The sequence below is a fragment of the Trichosurus vulpecula genome, chromosome 8, assembly GCF_011100635.1.
Source record: "Trichosurus vulpecula isolate mTriVul1 chromosome 8, mTriVul1.pri, whole genome shotgun sequence".
Lineage (NCBI taxonomy): Eukaryota > Metazoa > Chordata > Mammalia > Diprotodontia > Phalangeridae > Trichosurus > Trichosurus vulpecula.
In genome coordinates, this window is record NC_050580.1 from 79151650 (window position 1) to 79172442 (window position 20793).

A 20793-nucleotide genomic window follows, 5' to 3' on the forward strand; every position below is an offset into this window, starting at 1 on the left:
CAAAATGAATATTGAGCAGCTCTGTTTTCTCACTCTTGTCAATTATTTTCATCCCATACAACCCAAACAGTGGGTCCTACCTTTTCTTCCATTTCTCACATTTGGTCCCTCTATAACTAAAAACAGAATAAATAAAGCGACAGTAACAACAACATACCTTATGACTGACCAAGCCAGCCTCAGCTCAGGAATTTCAACTCTCCTGTCACTATTTTTATATTCATCTTTTTGTTACTTTTTCTCATTTCTATCCTCTTTACATTTCTTTTAAAAAATCTATTGGTTAGTGAGTTCTCTGTGCATCCACATTGGTCTCATCAGGCACTTCCTGTTTTTCCTCCCCCCCCTGGAATTGTTTCGCTTTCTGTCAATTTCATTCTTGAGACTGACCTCCCCTGAAACATGTTATCCCAAGGGATCTACCTATCCATCTACTTTGAAATCTGGTGTTGCTGTTGTTGCTTTTTAACGATATCTAGGGGTCATGGTAGACTGATTTACTTTTCCTTTTCTGTCACAAATTCTAGGAGATAGTGGTCACTACCTTCAAGGATTCTCATTTTAACCTTAGAAACCAGCTCCTTCATTGCTGAGAATCAGATCCAGTATATAATTTCATCTTGTTTATTTCTCCACCTTTTTAAGAGTGGAACTATTAAGACAAATTAAAAATTATTATCTCCTCTGCTTTTGATGGAGAGTTCCAGCACATGTCTAGGTAGTTGAAATCTTCCGTCACAACTATATCATTCCTCCATGCCAGGCTCCTCATCTATTTCCTTTTTCTGTCTCAGGGGTTTATAGTGTACATGAACAACAAAGTCACTTCTCTTTCTCTTTCCATTTACCTTCACCCAAATGTCCTCCACCATCTTTTCCCACTTCTGATTCCTTGATTATTATATCATGAGTATACCTATTATGATTCTTTTGAATTATGTATTTGATTTTGGAACCATATTCCTTCTATCCATATTCCATCTATTCCAATTACGGGTTTCATCCCATCGAATCTTGATGTTACCTATAAGGTCAGATTTGCCTCTTTGCATCGGTACTTCTCGTTCCTCTTTCTTATTTCTCAGATATTTGAAAACTTGTGTGACCATGGGCAAGTCACTTAACCTCTCTCAGCCTCAGTTTCCTCATAACACCTGCTACACAAGGTTGCTATAATGATCAAATAGAATCATTTATGTTAAGCACCTTACAAAACATAATGCTACGTAAATGCTAACTATTCAGTATTATTATTTATTGTTGCCTAAGTTTTATAGGTATTTGAAGTGATGGGTTTTGCCCCTGGCTTCTTTCTTATATTTTGGCTCCTATAAATTTCTGGGTGTTTCAGCTATTCTTCCGTCAATGAAGCTTCTCAGGGTGGTATTTAATTTGGTGGATATACATTGACAATTTTCTCTCTGCCATCCTTTTTATTTTAAGCCCCTTTGATGAAATTTGCAAGGCAGCTGGCAAAAAAAAAATTCATTGTTATGATAAAAAACAGATTAGTGTGTGTCTGGTGTGTGGGGGGGTGTTTTCCCCCCAACTAATTCTTCAAGACTCTCGAAGAATACAAAAGACACCTCAGGCACTGACAAAATTCTGGTTAGAGGTAGAAATGCCTCATAATAAAAAGCTATAACTGGTTTTTGTGTGTAATATGATGCTTGGAGAAGTCAGATAAAAAACAAAGGGTGGGGAAAACATACCATGTGTTTTTCATTAATTCTGTTTAATATAATTACCCTTCATATATATCAAGGCAATGTTACATTACTTTCCATAGCAGGGCATGTGCTTTGAATTTTTTTCCATTTAAATGGGGATGGTTTATGTATTCTTTTATCTGGATCCCTTCAAGAACAGTGACATTCCTTTTTTATACTGCTGGTTGGGATTAGGGGTGCAAGTTATTTTTTTTAAATGATCTACTCCAAGTCTGTTGTTTAATGATCATAAATTAAAAGGACAAAACAGGGGCAGCTAGGCGGCACAGTGGCACAGGCACCCTGGAGTCAGGTGGACCTGAGTTCAAATTCGGCCTCAGACACTTGACACATTTACTAGCTGTGTGACCTTGGGCAAGTCACTTAACCCCAATTGCCCTGCCTTCCCCTTTCCAAAAAAAAAAAGAACAAAACAGCTTAAGTGAGGGTTTCTTAACTTGGGGTCCAAGGAACCCCACAGGGTCCATGGATTGACTTTAGAGAATCTGTGAACTTGCATAGGAAAAAAATTACATCTTTATTTCAACATGATTGGATCATATGTACTTAAGTATATTTTAAAATATTATTCTGAGAAAGTAGGTTTCATCAGATGGTCAAAGGGATCAATGATACAGAAAGATTAAGAACCCCTGTTTTAAACTATGCAGATTCTGCTGAAGTATTAGAATTAGTTCATCTAATTCTCTCCTGCATTGTGAAAAAGAGAAAAGAGGTGCTGAGCAATCCCACCTTGCCCAAGGAGGGCTCTATTCTGTCTCTATTCTGGCTCTATTCTCATCTCTCCATTCTTTCCTTAAGCAAGAGGGCCCTGAAGCTCCCAGTGATGTGTAATGCCTTTGAAATGTCAGATTTCTTACCCTTTCCTTTCACAGACTATGTGGGCCACTGTGACCACAGTTCTGTGGGGGAGAATAACTCATCCTGTATAGCCACATGAGTAGAGAAGAACATGGAGGGAGGGTGGAGGACATAATCTCCCCCTTCTTTCTCATCCTGGTCCATGTAGCATTCTAGTTGGCAAGTTCAAAATTTTATTTAATGCTGTTCTCTTTCTCTAAATACACACACGCACATGCTTTTCAAAAGGCAAATCTAGTCAGTTCACCAGCTTTGAGTCCTAATGGAATCCTGTATCCCAAGACTCAATCAGCGTCCCAGACTATTTTGGCATTTTCAAGTTCAAACTTGCACTGTGTGCTGACTTAGAGAGCATTTGGTATCGTACCACTCTATATTTTTCAGAAACCATACCCACAATAGTTTGTGTAATCAGAGAGAATGGTAATTATAAGACTAGCTCAGTAACTGGTCTCATGAGTAGACAGAATAGACAACCATTGGCCCCAAACCATTTTTTTTTTGCCGCTGGGTTGTTATATAGCACCTGTAATTCTAACATTAGAGATTCATTCGTTTCTCTCCAAAGATTCTGGATTAAAATTTACACGGGGGAGGCAAGGAGCAGCATATGAAGCTGCAGGACATATTCATAGAAATTAATTTCTCAGCAACCTTGTTCTTACAATGGTCCTGTTCTATACACACTCAATCATAATCATAGCTCACATTTATATGGCACTTCGTAGTTGTATGTATTATCTAGATAGAACCATGGCAACTTAAGAGATCCTCTAATTCAGTGCCTTCGCCTTGACATGAATGACATATCCAAGGTCACATTTGTTAGTGTCAGAGGCAGGATCAGAATCCTAGCTGCTTGACTCTTTTCTGGGCTGCCCTGAGTATGAGGGCAGTAAAATATGGTATGTGGCAAATATGTTAACTGTATGGTAAGGAGAAACATATTAATAGCTTCTGTTTTTAAGTAAGGCTATTTTATCATTTTAATTTTTATGTTGTAGGTTTTAAAAATTAAGCAATAAGTGTTCACATTGCTCATGCTCATATGAGTAATAACTTTATTTTTATGAAGTTCCTTGCATTATCTCATTTGATCTTCCAAACAGTCCTGTGGAGCTCAGTAGTAGAGGAGCCCTATGTGAAAGTGCAAATATTGTGCCCATTTTACAGATGAGAACACAGAAGTTTAACGTGATTAGGTGGTTTGCCCACAGTTGCACTGAGTAAATACCCTAGTGTTAAGTTTCAAATTCGGTAGATCTGAATCTTCTGACAAATTCAGTTTAATTTCCATAACACTACTTTCATTCATTCCTTCAACAAGACAAGCCCTGTACTAGGCACTGGGAATTCAGAGCTGCCTCTGCCTTTAAAAAGTTTATATTTTGTTGTTGTCTAGAGGTGCCAAGTTGTCTCTATTCTATAGTTCCTCCCTCTCTTATTTATTCTGAAGCAATTGCCAGATTGATCTGTACGGTTACAAGATTTTTTAAAACTAATATCTAATATATCTTTATCTAATATCTAATATATCTTTAGCTGTCTGTTGTTCACCTTAAAAACAAACAAAAATTTAACTTGGGCACCTACAGTAAGCAAAGTGTTCCACATAGAACTATAGAAGAGATGGGCCTTGCCCTCATGGAGTTTGCATTCTCTTGGAGGGGTAACTACCATCCATTCAAGCTCTCCATTGCAACCAACCAGTCAGATGAATGATTGTAGCAAAATTGTCTCTATAAGAAACAAAACAAGCTGAGGTGGGTTGTGTTCTTGGGGTCATCTGCTTTCTACAACATCTTTATCATAATGTTCTAGATGAGTCATTATAATGTTTCTCTCCATCCCTTCTCATGTAAATGCTATCCGAAGGGAGGGTAGAAAGAAGAAAAAGGAGAGGCAAAGTTCATTTATGGTGAGAAGGAGAGAAGATGCTAAATTCTAAGGGACTGCTATAGCTTAGAGCCCCCACCACTACCACTGCTGCCACCACTGCTACCACCACCACCACCACTGTCACCACCACCACCACCATGTTTGGGCTCTAGGGCATGGTGTTGCTAACTTCTACTTTCTTCCAACAGATGGGTATGCTATTGAATTTCTTTTCTTTTGGCTGTTATAAGATAACTGTGGTTTATTAGAAGAAGCACTCCATTTTAGAGTCAGAATCCCTGAGCAAGTCACTGTTAGTCTGTTTCCTTATCTGTAGAATGGGGACAATACTTCTTCCTGCCTCCACAGGATTGTTAAGAAGGATCAAATGAGATAATGTAAAGAACTTTATACCAGTAAAGATGCTACTCATCCTTTAAAGTACAAACTCAAATGCCACCTTCATTAAATCTCTCCTAATTTTCTTGGCCTGTAATGGCCTTCCCCTCTGGACCTTAGCTAGTTCTTTGTTTCATATCTCATTTATGCATTTATCATGTAAATACATGTATTTCGGCGTGCTTCTCTGTGTCTTACCTTCTTCTAGATAGTAAGCTCTGGGAGGCCAGGAATCATATCTTCTCTGAATGTTTCTATCTTCCTTAGCACTGCACACAGTAGATGCTTAATAAGTATTTGTTAAATGAAAGAAGTAGCACATAAATCAGTTGTTCCTGTTATAGTATTAGTTCCCTAAGTACTTTATTATCTTAAAAATAATGTGTCGTATATTGATATGGGTTAGCAGGCCACAACATGTCACTAATGACTGAAATACATCATTGAGGTTATGTGTAACTGGAAAGGGAGGCGAGCCAGTCGTATGACAAGAATGAGACAACGAATGGACAATTTGAGTGTAAAGAGCTATACTTTAAGTCAAAAAGAGCAGGAGGAAGGTATTTACTGTGTTAATTAAATCCTCTATAGAGAATTTCAGCAAAATCCTAGACATGACTTGCCCAGGATGAGGAGGTGGTAGATTGTTGGGGCGGTGGGAGGAGGATGGTTGGAGGAAAGTTGGGGCTTGATTACCCACATTGCGAATTTACAGATCATTCAGATTATTGAAGCTTAAAGATGTCTGGAAAACTTGCAAATGATCTTCCCACATTGCTTATGAAGGAGGAAAGTCAGAGCACATCAACTTGTGTATTCATCTGTCTCTTGGGTGAAAAAAGTGATCCCCCGATATAATTCAAGAAGCTTTTATTGACTGCCTCTATAAACAAAGCACTGTTCTAGGGTCTAGGGTAGAAACCCAAAAATGGTCTTGTCCCCTAGGAGCTTCTGGTTTAGTTGGAGGATTTGACTTTATTTGAAAATCTCCATCCAGTAGGGGCTAGGCAACCCATTATATCTCAAGGTGGGCCATTACACTTTTGGGTAGCTCTAATCGTTAGGAAGTCTTTTTCCTTATGCTAAGTCTAAATTTGCATTTTTGCAACTTCCCTGCTTCTGCCCCTGGGGACAAATAGAAAATGCCTAGTCCATTCTATATCTTATGACTTTTCAAATACTTGAAGAGAGCCATTATTAACATCTTAGTCTTTTCTTCTTCAGGTTAAACATCTCCAGTTTCAAGTGATTTTCTTACGGCATAAATTCTGGTTCTTCCAGGCACCTAGGCTTGAATGGTGATTTCTTTGGTTTGTCTTTTTCCCTTAGTCTTCCACCTTCATCTCTCACATTCAATCAGTCATCAAATTCATATTACTTATGTGAATGTAAGCAAATCATTTCATATCTCTGGGTCTATTTTCTCATATGAAGATAGGATTGTTGGGCTGCAACCATGCTTTCTGTCTCCAAATCCCACGATCCTGTCCTTGGACTTTGTAATGTCTCTTATAATGGTCAGTACCTCTCATTTCAAATAGTTCCTCTCTGCTACAGATATTTTCTTATGGTCTTAGCTATTTAAGTGGCGTCCTAATTCCTAACTCCTTGCTTTGAATCTTCTCTCTTTATAATTTATTCCATATACTCCTGCCAGATTAAGGTTCCTAAAATATCTAATTTTTGTCATATCATATTACTTTGCTTAAAAGCCCTCAATGATGCTGCCTTGCCTACAGGATGAAGTCTATATTGTTTAATCTGGTATTCAAAACATTCTACAATCTACTTTTCTGGTTTTTCTCCTGTTATTCCTGTATACATATGGTCCACTCCAGCCAAACTGGTTCATTTATTGCCCTTCAAAATACTTTGCATTCTCCAGCTTCAGTGCTGTGGTTTGTGACATTGTCCTGCTCTCCTCTTAAGCTATTTGAATTTTTGGTGGAGGGAGAGTAGGGGAGAGTGGCAATCAGGGTTGAGTGACTTGCCCAGAGTCACATAGCTAGTAAGTGTCTGAGGCCAGATTTGAAGTCAGATCCTCCTGACTCCAGGGCCAGTACTCTGTCCACAACCTATTTGAATTTTAATCATCCTTCAAGAGACCAGCTCAAGTCACTCCTAGCTCACAGAGCTCATACTGACATCATTTTCTGAGGTTTGCTGAGTTTTCCTCTCCATGAAGTCTTCTCTGCTCACTCTAGTCCAGCAGTCTCTCCATCCTCTGATCTCAAGGTGATTGTTTTTACTCCTCATCTTTACATTATTCATGTTGCACTTTGAAGAATCTTTTTTCCCCTTGGCCTTTGGCTGTTCATGGCCTAGAAGTCCTTGAGAAAAGGCGCCATGTCTTGTGTTTTTCTTACTCATCCATCCCCCAAAACTCCAACATACATGGTATATAGTAGCTAAATAAAGAGTAATTGGGTAAAAATGCTCAAAAGACTTCAAATGTCTTAAAAGGAGGAATCCAGCTAAAGAATCAGTGAAATCTCTTAATTATCATGTAAATGATGCTCATTGATGATAATTGGGTTTTTGAATTTTATTTGACCTTTATATAACTGGCATTTGAAAGATTTTGTGGAAGGGGTAACAGAAGGGACACAGCTTTCAGGATATAAAATGTGCACAAAGGTTTGGGATGGGTGACATTGGGAGAATATACGTGTGTAAGGGCAACAAGCAGTAGCAGAATGGAAATCTTAGGCAGGTTCCTTTTTTTAGGTAATATAGAGAGGAAGCATAGCACAGTGGATCAAAGGGAAGCCCCCAGGAAGATCTGGGGCTAAGTTCTGCCTCTGACACATACTAGCCCTGTGAGAATTGGGAAACCATTTAACCTCAGCATTCCAGGCAACACTCAGAGTGAGTTACAAAAAAGTTGCTGCTGGCCTACATTGACAAAGAGAATTTCCACACCAGAAGTTCATTATACTGATGGAACCCCAGCTCTGAACCACCTCTCTCTCCTTTCCATCATCACACCCATTCCCCACTCTTACCTGCAAAACATAACACCTGAAAAAAAAAAGCTCCGTGGTCTCTCTGGGCTTGTGTGATAAGAACAAAGACAGAGTGTGCTAACTGAGATAATAAAATGGCTCTAGGAATGTTCATTGAGCCTGGGAGCCTGGGATATCAGCTTGGAAGTTCTGGAATAGTGAAATCAAATTCTGCAAGTAAGCAGAGGTGGGCAGCATGTGATTGGGACAAAATGTGGAAGGAGGGGCTTGAGACCAGATGGGAGACAGTGTTGGAGGTTCTGTGGCTTTAGAAGCTCCAGGAAGGAAGCATCTTGGACACAGTCCTGAGGAGTGAACAGGAACTATCTCAGGGTGTGCCATATCACAGTACAGTTAGCTTGAGCATGTTGGTGGAGGAGGGGAAACCAAAGGCTTACCCAAGGCGAGGATCTCATCAAATTTGTGATGCCACTGGGGGCTTCCTGAATGGGTCTTTTATAGTTGTATGTTACTTGCCCCAAAAGTGAGCCTGACCATCTGGACGAAGACATGGTCATTATCAGGACCATCTCCATGGTTCCAGGATGAAGGCCATCAATGCCAAGAAAATGTGTTTAAATAGTGGGATCATTCAGGTATTTCCTGGAGTAGGGGTGGGGACTCTGCTGCCTCGAGGCCACATGTGGCCTTCTAGGTCCTCAAGTGCAGTCTTTTGACTGAGTCCAAGTTTTACAGAACAAATCCTTTTATTAAGGGGATTTGTTCTGGGAAGTTTGGATTCAATTAAAGGGCTGCACTTGAGGACCTAGAACCTCAGCCTCAGGTTTCCCACCCCTGTCCTACAGTAACCCTGACCTTCCCCTTCTACAGGACCATAAGATTTAAAGGTAGATGGAATGTTAGAGATCGTCTAGTCCAGCCCTCTCTCTTTACACATTAGGAAACTGAGGACCAGAGAATTAAATAAATTGTCTGAAGTCCCACAGCTGTAAAGCAGCAGAACTAGGATTAGGATGTGAGTCCTAAAACTCAAGAACTCACATTCTCTTCACTCCTCCAACTGTTAATCCTCTACAAACAGCACACAGAAATTTAGCTATCCACAAGGGTACCTACTACTTAGAAACTTTCTGAATTCCTAGGAGAAAAATAAATTAAACACTCTCCATAATTACATATTCTCAGAACGGGAAAGACTTCAGAGGATTTTAAATTTAGAGCCAGAAGGGGCTTTAAATAACATTATCTGCAGAGTTCAACCAGAACCCCCTCTAGAATGGATGATTGCCTTCTCTCACAAACCTCCAAGGGGAAACATTACCTAATGAGGGAGCTGCTCCATTTTTCCATTTTTCAATAGAATTGCTAAGGGTTTTCCCCGTTACATGGATCTGCCTCTATATGACTTTTACTCACTGCCCTCAGTTCTGCTTTTTTGGAGCCAAACAGAGCAAGTTTAATCTCTCTCCTATAGAACAGCCTTTCAAATACTTACCTATCAAGTCTCTATTAAAGTTTCTTCTTCCCTGGTAGATAATAATTGTAAAAAGCACTTAGCACAGTGCCCTGCCAAGCATACAGTAGGTGCTATGTAAATGTTTATTCCCTTCCTTCCTTCCCTTTCATTGATGCTCATGAGGCATGGTCTCTGGGCCTTCCACCACCCTGGTTACCCTCTTCTGATGCTCCACCATTTGTTAATGACCTTCCTAAAATATGGCACCCAGTACTGAACACAATACCACCCCAGATGTAGTGTGATCACTTTCCATTTACACATTATATATTTTGCATTTTACCTAGTTATTTACATATTGTCTTCCCTCATTAACACATAAGCTCCTTGAGGTCAGGGACAATGTTTTTGCTTTTCTTTGTATCCCCATCACTTAGCACAATGCCTGGCATATAGTTAAGGGCTTATTAAATGTTTGTTGATTGACTGAGGGAACAGAGCAAAGTGAAGTGGGAGTACATCCTCCATGCTGAACTGTATATATGTTAAATAGCCTAAAATCACCTAAGAACCCACCCCATTTAACTCCACTATGCAATGGTGGTGGTTGGTTATGGTGATGGGTCCATAAAAACATACTTGTAGACAAATAAACCATACCTTTTCTCTGATAATTGCCAAATGACATTACTACCACCAACTTCAGCTACAAGACATGTCAACATAGTATTTAGGTGATTCTGGACTCTCAAAGGCTATACCAGCAGGACTCAAGGTTTAGCAGGTCCTACATAGATGGCAAGACCTCCTATGTGATAAACAGTTTGTTGTCTAAGGACTAACTTAGTTAAATGAAGAGATATTCATCAGTAAGAGACTACTAACTAGGGGCAGCTAGGTGGTATAGTGAGTAGAGCACCAGCCCCGAAGTCAGGAGGACCTGAGTTCAAATCCAGCCTCAGACACTTGACACATTTAGTAGCTGTGTGTCCTTGGGCAAGTCACTTAATCCCAATTGCCCTGCCTACCCCCCTCCAAAAAGAAAAAGAGACTACTAGCTAAGTTATCCATCAAAAAACATTTAAGTACTTACTATGCGCTAGGCAGTTCTTGCCCTCAAGGAGCTCACATCCTATTGAGGGAGATAACAGGTATGACTAGGCACATACAAGAATGGAGGAGAGGTAATTTCAGAGAGGAAGGTACTAGAAGCTGGAGACCCAGGAAAGGCCATCTGCAGAGGGTAGAATTTGAGCCAAATGTTGAAGGTGAGGGGCAGAGCAAAGCAACAGCCAGGAGATAAGAATGTTATATGTGAAGAAGAGCAAGTAGATTACTGCAGCCTGATCGTAAAATGCATGGAAAGAAATAACGTGTATGAAGACTAGAAAGGAAGGAAAGGATGAAGAGCTTTAAATGTCAAACAGAGTAGTTGATATTTGATTTTGGTGGCAATAGGGAGCTATTGAGGGCTGAGGGACATGAGCAGATCTACATTTAGGAGAATTTCTTTGGCAGACAAGTAGAGGATGGGTTGGAGTAGGGAGAGATTTGAGGCAGAAAGACCAATTAGAAGGGTATTATAATAGTCTAGGGGAGAGATGATGAAAACCTGAACTAAAATAATGGCTTTCAGTAGAGAAGGAGATGTACATGAGATATGAGTGAAGTTATAAATGAGAAAATCAGGCACAGATTATGTATGTGGGATGAATGCAAATGAAAAGTCCAGGGTGACACTGAGGTTCCAAGCCTGTTTAACTGAAAGGATGGTGGTACCCTCAACTGTAAGAGAGAAACGTGATACAGGAGAAGGTTTTAAGGGAAATAGAATGAGTTGTATTTTGGACAAATGGAGTTTGAGATATATTTGTAACATTCAATCCAAGATATCTAAAACATAAGCACCTTTTGGTGATGCAGAATGAGAGCTAAGTAGAACTATGGTTTGTCCTTTATCATGACTTTTAAGTAAATTGGATTTGAGTAACGGAAGGCTGTGCAAAGTGACCAGCCCCACTCTCTCCTTTGGAGCCATCTGGGTCCAGTGGCCAGATATAGATGAGGACAACTGGAGATGACTCAGGATGCAGGGGGAGACCTTGGCCTTTTGAAGCTAAGGTCTTTCCAAGTTCCCACTTTGACTGAGGCAAAGCCTATTCAGTGATTAAGGCTGTTTAAGAAGTGAACCGAGGGGTGGCCCCTTTAATTAAAAAAAATCAAACTGGGAGGGGAAGACCCTCATGGTTTCTGATCATCTATTTACATTCACTCTGAGCCATCAGACCCAAACTGTAACCATTAAGTGGTGCTTGGGTAGGGACCTATTGTTGGCCAATCAATGAGAGCCAGAGTGAATTGGGTTTAAGGTGTGGCCTTTTAGAGAGAAATCCAGTCAGTAAACCACAAGATATCTAAGTAGATTTCAGCCTTCAAAACCTACCCTCCCTTTGGCAGAGCACCCTCAGGTAAGGGCATGACATTCCTTGTGGAGAGAGGAGAGAACAGGGGAAGGGAGGGGATAGGAGGGGAGGGATGGGGAAGAGAGAAGCTGAGTTGGTCAATTGGAACTGACCAGTTGGGTCCCCAGTGGGGCAGCTGGGACTACCTGTATTTCATTGCTTAGTTGTCTCAGATTTTATGCCAAATGTTTGCAAAATAAAAAAAAAAGAAAGGTGGGGTGCAACCATTATGGAAAGCTTTAAAAAATTATGCTGGTATTACTTAAAAACCATTTATTATTATTAAGCTGTCTTTGGTGCAAGTTTAGGATGCACGGAATACTTGCAAATATATGTTAAAAGGGAGAGATAAATGTGTATCTGTATGCCACTGGAGAATACATTGCTGCTCTGTTTACCTTTTAAGCAGCATGATGAACAGAATTATACCATGCAACAATTATGTGATGAAAGGTTGTAGGGGCAGCTAGGTGGCACAGTAAGGAGAGCACCGGTCCTGGAGTCAGGAGGACCTGAGTTCAAATGTGACCTTAGACACTTGACACATCTTACTATCTGGGTGACCTTGGGCAAGTCACTTAACCCCAATTGCCTCACCCTCTCCCCTCCAAAAAAAAAAAAAAGAAAGGTTATAAACCAATTTTTTGACTGAAAGAAAAGGGTGTGATGATTATGTGGTGATGACAATTATGTGGTGAAATATGGTACTCACAGGTAGAAGAGACAGTAAAGCTCAACATATAGATCTAGGAATCATGTGCATAGAGATTATGGAGGGGAAAGAGAGTTTGACCAAGAACAACCTGGAAACACCCAGAGTTGATGAGTGTGACCATGATAAAGATCAAAGGACACCTAGGAGAGGTCCAACAGGTAGGAGGAGAACCAAGAAAATATTATGCCACAAAAACCTAGATAGAAGAGAATATCCAGGAGGAGAAGGTGGTCAGCAGTGTCACATGCTGCAGGGAGGTCGAGAAGAATTGAGATTGAGAAAAAGCCATTAGATCTTGTAATTTCCTGGCCAGGGCCTGGGAAGCTATCTGCTTAAGAAATCGAGTCTATGTTGCAGTCTATGTCAGGGAAGAACGAAATCACAGATCTGCTAAAGTTTTGGGAACCAAGGGTAAATGTGTGCTGAAGATCAGTTACCAAACACTTCCTTTGTGTGTGGGGAGGTGGGTTGGGGTGGGAAGTGTAGAAGGAAGACCCACAAAATTGTAACAAAAATACCCTGCATAGCCTATCTACCAAAGTTTATTGCAAGGGCATCTTTGCAAACATTAGTAAGATAGCTCAACCTAGGAGCCCAGGGAAATGCCCAAATTATGGCAGATCAAATACAAACTAGAAATTGGAATAGACTTGGAGATTCACCTTGCAACTGATTTCAAAATCAAAGACAAACTCTTTAAAAAGAGGATCAGTGGGATCTCTTAACGATCATTGTGCAAAAGGATGATAAAAGAGGCTTTTAGAAAGACAAGGAATGAATTCCTTGCCCTCGTAATAACCAAAGAAGATCATTACAAAGAGATCTATTCCTTCCCTCCTGCCATTTTTTTTATGAAAGCAAAAAAAATTATTCATGTTTGAAACTACATCTAATAACTACAAGAAAACTTTTCAGCCTAGATTGATGCATTTTTAATATATTTGAATCACTGACGCAGAATTTCCCCAACACTCATTAAGTTGCAGAATAGCATACCAAAAACAAACAAAAAAAAATGAAAGGTTACAGGGCCCTAATAGACAACATAATTTCTTAAGGATAGAAGGTTGAAACTTGTTAACATCATAGGTTTCTTTTCTCTTGGGTTAGCAAAAGATGAAGAAAATTCAAAATATTTCTTGTTAATCTACAACAGTTTCACTGAGTCTGTGCTAAATTAGGACCCAATATTTCTACTTCACCTTTTTTAAAAAAAAGTTGCAAATTCTGTCCTGATCTTGTCTTTTGTGGGGGAGGGAAAAGAGTAAAGGGCTGTTTATGAGAATTTTTATAAGATTATAATTTTTTCATTTTCTGTATATTGTATGTGGGGGTTTTTTTAAGTTTACAATGTGCATTACGTGGCCTGAAGGAAAACAAAAAATAAATTACAAGACACAGATGAAAGAGAAGCAAAGTACAGTGTGGGAATTGTTTTTAATTAGTGGATGAGTACCCAGAGATAAAGAACATGCTGAAATTCAATTGCTCTGCATGAGTTCTTAAAAATGGACATTTTGGAGGCATCAGATCAGATAGAAGTAAATGCACCGGTTGTTCTAGACAAAATGATGTAGATAATACACACAGTTGGGGCAGTGGCATCTAGCAGAGAGTTCTGAAAGAACTCAAGGATGAAATGGATCAAAGCTGGTCAAAGTATCTCATCTGACCTTATAAACATCACTATGGAAAGTGCTTGGCAGATGGCCATTGGCATCCCTAGGGGGCTCTAGAGGGGACCTAGATAACAGCAGACAAATGATTCTCGTGTCCAAGCAATCAATGGTAAAAGATTATTTGCATGTATAATTTATAATAAAGGAGAAGCCGTAGGGCATAATGGAAAACCAGCCTCTGAGTCAGAAACACCTGGGTTAAAGTCCTATCTCTGATATATTGACTGTGTGACCCTAGACAAGTCACAACCTCTCAGTGCCCTCAAGCAACTTTCTAAAAGTATTAATTGCAAAATAGTTACAGATCTTTATTGGCAGAGGAAGTTTACTTGTTGGGAGGTTCTTATGCCAGTGAAATCACAGATATTGTACAAAGGGGGAAAAAAGTTACTAATTGTAACTTTCTATGAAGCAAAAGCAAAATGGATTTCTGACTGAAGAATGAATGTTCATTTGAGGGAGTAAGCATCCACATAGATAAAGGCAAATCATTGGTCATAATATGTTTAGATTTTTCAAAGACTTTGATAAAGGTCCACATAAAAGTTTTAAAAGATAAACTGAATTGTACTGCCTGGTCATGGATAGGAAATCAGATATGGGAAATAGAGAGAGGGATAAGGTGGTATGTCTGTGACTGGAGGAGAGCAGGGGATGGTATTCCCCCAGGAATCTGTGCTAGAGCTTATCTTTGCAAAGTTTTTATAAATGATATGTGGAGTGGGTTATATAGTGAAATCTTCCTGTATGTAACTGGTACTAAGTGCCTTCTTCTGGGTAGTGACATTCTCCAATGACGAGGAAAAATTCTGATAGGCCAATCAAGTGGTCAAAGAGCAGAAGATGAGCAAGAGCCAGGGTATCCTTGAGGAAAAGGAATCTAAACGGTTTCTAAAGGGTGATGGATTTCCATCTTTAAACAGTGGCCCAGGAAAGAGACCTTGGGAGAATGCTGGGAACCAGAGTTGGCAGTATGGTTCAAATCTACTTCCCGACTTGTGATCTCAGACTTTACCTTTCTGGTGCTCAGCTACCTCCTCTCCTAAATTATGGATTAGTGGTAGAAATCCCAGATTTGGAGCAAGGGAAACAAAAGATTGAATCCTACCTCGGATGCTTTTTCGAAAGGGGGGAAGTATGGTACAGTGGAAAGTGCACTACATCAGGTCAGATGACTTCTGATGCTACCCACCTGTGTAACTTCAAGCAATGAATTTCACCTTCTGTGGCCTCAATTTCTTTATCTGTAAAAGGAGGAGGTTGGACTAAATGACCTCTGAGAGCCTTTCCAGGTCTGCATCTATGACCTTATGATTATATGATTTCAAAAGTTTCTTCTAATTATAAAATCTGCGATCTCATAAAGAGAATCACCAGATTCATTGAACAACTATTATCTGCTGGACACTTTGAAGGGATGCAAAGAAATACAAAACAAGGCCCCTATTCTCGAAGGAACTTAATATTTGAGGAAGACAGACATTCCTTTTTCTCCCACATTTTGAATATTTTTTCCCAATTACATGTAAAAATTTTTAACATTCATTTTTTAAAATATTGAGTTCCAAATTTTTTCCCTTCTTCCCGTCCCACCCCTTTATTTGAGAAAGCAAGCAATTTGATACAGGTTATACGTGTTTAGTCATGCAAAACATATTTCTATATTAGTCATGTTTTGAAAGAACACACAGGCAAAAAAAAAAAACAAGAAAAATAAAGAAGGTTGGTTTGTTCGTTTTTTTAAAGTATGCTTTGATCTGCTTTCAGACTCCATCAGTTCTTTCTCTGGAAGTGAGTCCTTCAGAATTGTCTTAGATCATGATACTGCAGAGGATAGCTGAGTAATTAGAAGTTGATTATTGTACAGTATTGCTGTTACTCTGTGAAATGTTCTCCTGGTTCTGCTCACTTCACTTTGTAAGTTCATATAAGTCTTTCAAGGTTTTTCTGAAACCATCTGCTCATCATTTCTTATAGCACAATAGTACTCCATCACAATCATATACCACAACTTGTTCAGCTATTCCCCAATTGATGGGCATCTTCTCAATTTCCAATTCTTTACCACCACAAAAAATCTGCTATAAATATTTCTGTACATATAGGTCCTTTTCCTTTTTTTTTTAAATCTCAGGTACAGAACTAGTAGTGGTATTGTTGGGTCAGATCTTGAGAACGGTTGGATCACTTCACAACAGAAAGATACATTTATATGAAAAATATAACAATATAGGAGAGTGTGTAATCTGGGCCAAACAAGTTATATAGGAATTAAGGACTATCAGAGTACGGAGGTAGGGCAGCTAGGTGGTACAAAAGTTAGAGTGCTCAGCCTGGAGTCAGGAAGACTCCTCTTCCTGAGTTCAAATCTGGCCTTCAGATACTTCCTAGCTGTGTGACCCTGGGCAAGTCACTTAACCCTGTTTGCCTTAGTTTCCTCATCTGTAAAATGAGCTGGAGAAAGAAATAGCAAATCACTCCAGTATCTTTGCCAAGAAAATCCCAAATGGAGTCATGAAGAGTTGGATACGACTGAAAATGACTCAACAACAAAAGTATGGAGGTAGGAAAGTTCATTTTAAGCCGTGTGGTTTGGGCAGGCAACCTAGAGGAGCTGGACTTTGAGCTAGGCTTTAAAGGACAGGTGGGTTTTGGAAAGACAGAATAGGGGCAGAGCATTCTGGGCAAGGAGTTGGAGTCTGAACAGAGGCACTGGGCCAACAATGAACAAGGTAGCTATCTTTGGCTGAGAATGCTTCCAGGAGGTCAGAGTATATTATCCATGTAAGAGAGAAGTAGGAGAAAAGGTTTGAAAGGTAAGTCAAGGACCATAATATCATATTGGTGGGCATAGAGATAGTATGAGAGTCTGAGACCATGTGAACCAAGGTAATACTGGGAACACAAAGTAGGGGTCAAGCACGGGTGTGAGCCAGACAAGCCATCAGCCAGAGCAGACTTTGGGCACTGAAATCTTCAAGGCAATCAGAGAACACGTGATTTCCAGAAGTCAAAGCAAAGTAGGAGACTAGAAACACTGCAAGGGTTGAGGGATCAGAAAACCGCAAGGGTTGGGTGCTATGAGATGGCGTTCTACCTTGGTAGAGGGAGCTTTCTCACCCAGGAGTTGCCTGTCTCAATGAAATCACAGGGTCAGTCTCTGTTCCTACATTTTGTTTTTCCTTACCTAGGCATGTGCTATTTCTTGCCAGGTGAATGAAAGCTCCTTGAGCCCAGGGATTATTTTACCTTATTATCTCCATAGCCTCATTGCTGTGCGTAGTGCCTGGCTGTCATAGATGCTTAAGAACTTCCTTAAATTGACTTTAAATGAATTGAAAGCAGTTAGGAGTCAAAAAGCCCACATGTACCAATGTTCAAAGCCATATGTTAGGTATCGTATGAGCTGATGTTGCTGAATCATTTCTCAGTCATCTTCATGAAAAACTCTTCCTTTTGGAGTTTTCTTAGCCAAGGTACTAGAGCGGTTTGCCATTTCCCTCTGCAGGTCATTTTACAGGTGAAGAAACTGAGGCAGACAGAGTTAAGTGACTTGGCCATGGTCACACAGCCAGCAAGTGTCTGAGGCCAGAACTGACTTCAGGAAGATGAGTCTTCCCGACTCCAGACCCGCACTCTATCCGCTGCTCCACCTGGTTGCCCCACCATATAAGTAGAAGATATCAAAGGGGAAGAACATCCCTTTAAACTAAAGCACTTTTTTTTCTCAAACAGGAAATTCTCATATCCTTATTTCTGTGTTGTCTTCCCCATTAAAATGCAAACTCTGTGGGGACAGAGGCAACTTTTGCCTCTGTGTGTGTGCGTGTGTGTGTGTGTGTGTGTGTGTGTGTCTCCAGCACTTAGTGTGATGCCTGGCACAAGCACTTAATAACATGCTTGTTGACTGACTGACTTAATCGTCCTGTGACTCAGTTTCCTCATCTGTAAATGAGGGGGTCAGGATGGATGGCATCCAAATTCTCTTCCAGATCTGAATCTATGAACCTGTGATCAGTCAGGCAGCATGCAAGCCATGTTAGGGAGGTGGTAAATAGGAAACTTGATTGGAATGAGGGAATATGAGGCCAGAGACAAGAACAGGAGGTCAGGCTGTCTAAGACCATGAGTGCCAAGCAGAGGATTGAACTTTAGACTGATAGACAGTAAAGGGCTTCTATGCGGGGGAATAAGATGATTTTTTAAAAAATAAATGTAGTGTTGCTCATGTTTATTATGGAATATGAATATTGAGGCCACGGGTTCCCACTCCTGGACTAGATGGTTTCTAAATTAAGATTTCATTCACTCCTCATTAGTGATTAGTTAATTAGTTAATTGGTTGAGCTAAAAAATTGCCTTTCAGTTACAACCATTCATTAGTCTGGAGTCTTTCTCTGCCTTGTATTGCACTTTCCTCTAAGGACCATTTCAGAATTATGGATTATGAAGGAGGCAGTAGATTAGAAACTCATACATAGTGGTGGGCACCAGTTGCCAAGGATTATGAGCGTATCTGCAGTTTGAGATGAATGAATGCACAAATGAATGAATGAAGTATTTATTAGGTCTGGTGGTTTGGAGAACACTGCTATTCTCAGGATTCTTGGGCCCAGGGTTTTGAACTTTCTGTCAGCATCCTAAGGAGACAGGATAGTCAAGATGGTAGAAGTGGCCTGATATAAACCATCTCTCATCTCTCCCTCAGGGCGTTCTCTGCCTGGGTCAGATTAGCATTGTAGGATGATACTTTAGTAGAGGTTGTTAGCTTCCAGATTTTCATGTTTGCATATGTTTTCAATGGTTTGATTTTTTATTTTGATATCTAGTTCTCCTAAATTTATTAGATTGCTGAAATGAGGATGAGGATGAGGATGAGGATGAGGATGATGATGATGATGATGATGATGATGATGATGATAACAACAAGTAGCCTTCATGTAGGGCTTTAGGGTTTGCACAGTGTTTTCTACCACTAGATAGAGATCTGGGCCTAGCCTATTTACTAGCCCTGGAGTCAGGAAGACCTGAGTTCAAATGGGACCTCAAGACGCCTACTAGCAATGTGTTGCTCAGCAAATCACTTAACTTCTGCCTGCCTCAGTTTCCTTAATTATAAAAAGGGGATAATAATAGTACCTACCCCCTAAGGTTTTGGTGAACTTCAAATGAGATAATATTTATACAGCATTTAGCACATTGCCTAGCACATAGTAGGTGCTTAAATAAATGTGCTTCACAAACTGAAAGGATTGGACTAGATCAGGGGTGGGAAACCTGCGGCCTCAGGTCCACGTGTGGCCCTCTAGGTCTTCAAGGGTTGCCCTTGACTGCATCCAAACTTCATAGAACAAATTCCCTTAATAAAAGGATTCGTTCTGTAAAACTTAGACTCAGTCAAAAGGCCACACCCAAGGACGAAGCCACATGTGGCCTTGAGGCCACAGGTTCCCACCCCTGGACTAGATGGTTTCTAAGTTTCCAAGTTAAGATTGCATTTACTCCTAGGTAGTGATTAGTTAATTAGTTAATTAGCTGAGCTAAAAAAAAATTGCCTTTCAGTTACAACCGTTCATTAGTCTGGAGTCCTTCTCTGCCTTGCATTGTACTTTCCTCTAAGGACCATTTCAGGGTGTTCTTTGTCTAGCAAGAGCCTCAAGGAGAAACTCTGCCTTTTTGTTCATCATCCTAAAAATGGCCTCATCAGCTAATAAGGTCATTTGCTGAATTCCTTTAGAAGTATGGACCCCCCTCAAAAATCAAGGTTGGGTTATTGAGGCCAGAGTCAGACCCTCTGCCAACACGAAGCTCTCTCATAACCTTGCTTGAAATGATCCTTTCTCCTGTAGCCTCTAGCATCCCCTTCCTCCTCACAGTTTGAGCTAGCCCTTCTCTTTACTTGCAAAGGCTAACAATTCATTCCAAAGGCCACCTTCTTTATAGAGCCACACACCAAAACACCTGATTTCTAAACCCATTTAATAGAAAAAAATAACATGCAGGTACCAACAAACATTGTTTGGACAAAGTTTAGTCCAAAATGGGGTTTGGTTTCTCCTTTCTGCAGTCACAGGACAGAAACAATATTTTTTAAAAATATGAGCTTCAAACTATAAAGTTGTTATTTTATGATAACTGATGTTATTTTATGGTTGGTTTTCTTATAGGCAACTTCAAAAGGTCTTCCATGGTATTACAAACAATGAAGGCGGAATAATGAACAAAATCAAAAAGTAAGTGGAATCTTCACCAGTTTTATTGTATTCACAGATATTGAGTGGGAAGGGGTGTGGTTTACTTCCTGAAAAACATATGCTGGGAAGGCAAAGATCAGTGTTACCAGAATCAGTGTTACCAGAATGGTTCTAAGTCTTCTTTAGAAGGTACCCCTTCCTCATCTCTCCCTTCCTAGTGATGAATGATAGAATCTTGGAGTTGGGAGGAAGCTCTGGGAGTCTGATTGAATATACCTGACCAGGAATGCACTCTACAGCACACCTAGGAAGTGGTCATCCCACCTTTGTTGGAGGACAGCCATTGGGCGAACCAAACTACCTCCCAAGGCAGCTCCACTTTGGGATTGCTTTAATTGGGAGGAGGTTTTTATGACATCAAGCCTAAATTTGCTTCTACATTACCCTACCCCA

General features: G+C 40.1%; 1 protein-coding gene across 2 annotated transcripts in view; it reads left to right on the forward strand.

The window, feature by feature from the left end:
* BLNK (B cell linker) overlaps positions 1-20793 on the forward strand; it is a 103046-nt gene that overhangs the window by 10596 nt on the left and 71657 nt on the right. For both annotated transcript variants that reach the window (XM_036736363.1, XM_036736365.1), the window contains exon 2: positions 20314-20379. In XM_036736363.1, coding sequence (XP_036592258.1) covers positions 20314-20379 — 66 coding nt within the window. The remainder of the gene's footprint in view (positions 1-20313; positions 20380-20793) is intronic.